The sequence below is a fragment of the Galeopterus variegatus genome, unplaced genomic scaffold (genome assembly GCF_000696425.1).
Source record: "Galeopterus variegatus unplaced genomic scaffold, G_variegatus-3.0.2 Scaffold2340, whole genome shotgun sequence".
Lineage (NCBI taxonomy): Eukaryota > Metazoa > Chordata > Mammalia > Dermoptera > Cynocephalidae > Galeopterus > Galeopterus variegatus.
This window is the reverse complement of record NW_007728451.1, coordinates 55,288-56,865: the sequence shown is the minus strand read 5'-3', so window position 1 is coordinate 56,865 and position 1,578 is coordinate 55,288. Positions and strand designations below refer to the sequence as shown.

The following is a 1,578-nucleotide window of genomic DNA, read 5'->3' as shown; positions in this document are numbered from 1 at the left end:
AGTTTATCAAAATTTCCCTGCTTAAATGAACTCAATTGCTTTGCTCATAGTCTGATAGGAAATGATAGGATTTTACACTTTCCCACTCTTCCTGTTGTTATTAATAGCACATGGTGGGCTTTGACCTGGCAAAGTGCTAAAGGGCTGTGTGTCTATTAGCTCATTTAATTATCAAAGCAACCCTTTGAGGTAGGTGCTGTTGATCTTCCCCATTTTATAGGTGAGAAAACAGAAGCTCAGGAAGTTAAGAGAGTGGCCCATGGTGGCACTGATTGCTTCTCCTCTGTGTCTCCCTACAAGGCCATATCACCCTGAAGAAATCCCCAAATCATTGCAGCCTGTCAGGATGCTCCCCAGAGAGCTTCCTTCAGCCTTTCCCACTGCCGGGCTGTGTCTGCTGGCTGTGACGGCACAGTCCACAGCCACGGGAGACTGTCCTGAGCTGTGGATCATAACTCGCTGGTATCCCATAAAAATAATCTCACTTTGATGCCACATTGTCAATGGAGACAGTACTTAGCAAATTGTAAAATGAATGTGGTAATGTGTATTTAATGTGTAACAGTTTATAAAGTGCTTTCATTTCTGTTATCTCATGAGAGAATTTGGGCAAGTCCAGGCTCTTCGATGATAAGGAAGAGAAATCCATTTGGCCTATCTCAGTTAGAAAGTGGTTTTGTCGAGACTGGCTGGTTGCTTAGTTGGTTAGAGCATGGTTTTGTAACACTAAGATCAAGGGTTTGGATCCCCGTACTGGCCAGCCTCCAAAAAAGAAAAAAAAAAAAAAGGGCGGTTTTGTTGAAAGTAAGCAGAAGGATGTCAGGGAAGTGACTGCAAGACATAAAGGCAGGTGTGAACACCTGCACCCTCCTCAAACCGAAGATTGCTCTTCTACAACCTCTATTCTCTCTCAAATTTTTAAATCCAGTTGCTGTTTTAGCTTTGACCTTGGCTAATAAGTCCCTTCTCTGGCATGCCTATTATGGCAAGGCTGTTATGTCCCTTACCTCTGCCTTGGTGGCCCGCTGATCCTCTGTCCTGTTCCCACAGGCAAAACCCCAGAGGAGGTGCTGAAGAAGTATCTGCAGAAAGTCCGGCACCCACCAGACGAGGTGGGTGTGGGGAAGCAGGGCAGGGTTCACCTTCTTCATCACCCACAAGATTTTCCTCTGTGGTAGCTTTCCTCAGGGTGCGGCAGGAGCTGCTTTCTAAATCCTGACTGGTACAGAGCTGGTCAGAGCTAACACCCGGGCCCAAGTTCATGGTCCAGAGCTTTAGCTGCTGCTTATCCTGTTCCACCTCCCATGCAGCAAAGTGCTGATTGATCCTAAGCTTAAAGTGATAGTCTGAATTTAAAAAACAATTTGCTAAACCATGAGAACTCACTTTAAAATGGGTTTGATGTAGAACAGTGGTTCTCAACAAGAGGCGATTTGGCCCCTGAGGGAACATTTGGCCATGTCTGATGACATTTTTAGTTGTCGTGACTGGGGGAGGGAAGAGATGCCACTGGCATCTAGAGAGTAGAGAGACCAGGGATGCTGCTAGACACCCTAAAATGCCCAGGACAGCCCCTAC

The 1,578-nt window shown here is 46.1% G+C and overlaps 1 protein-coding gene across 1 annotated transcript in view; it reads left to right on the top strand.

The window, feature by feature from the left end:
• Nucleotides 1–1,578, top strand: part of DTX4 (deltex 4, E3 ubiquitin ligase) — a 36,695-nt gene that overhangs the window by 17,659 nt on the left and 17,458 nt on the right. The window contains exon 5 of the mRNA XM_008581376.1: nucleotides 1,051–1,112. Within this exon, the coding sequence (XP_008579598.1) occupies nucleotides 1,051–1,112 (62 nt within the window). The remainder of the gene's footprint in view (nucleotides 1–1,050; nucleotides 1,113–1,578) is intronic.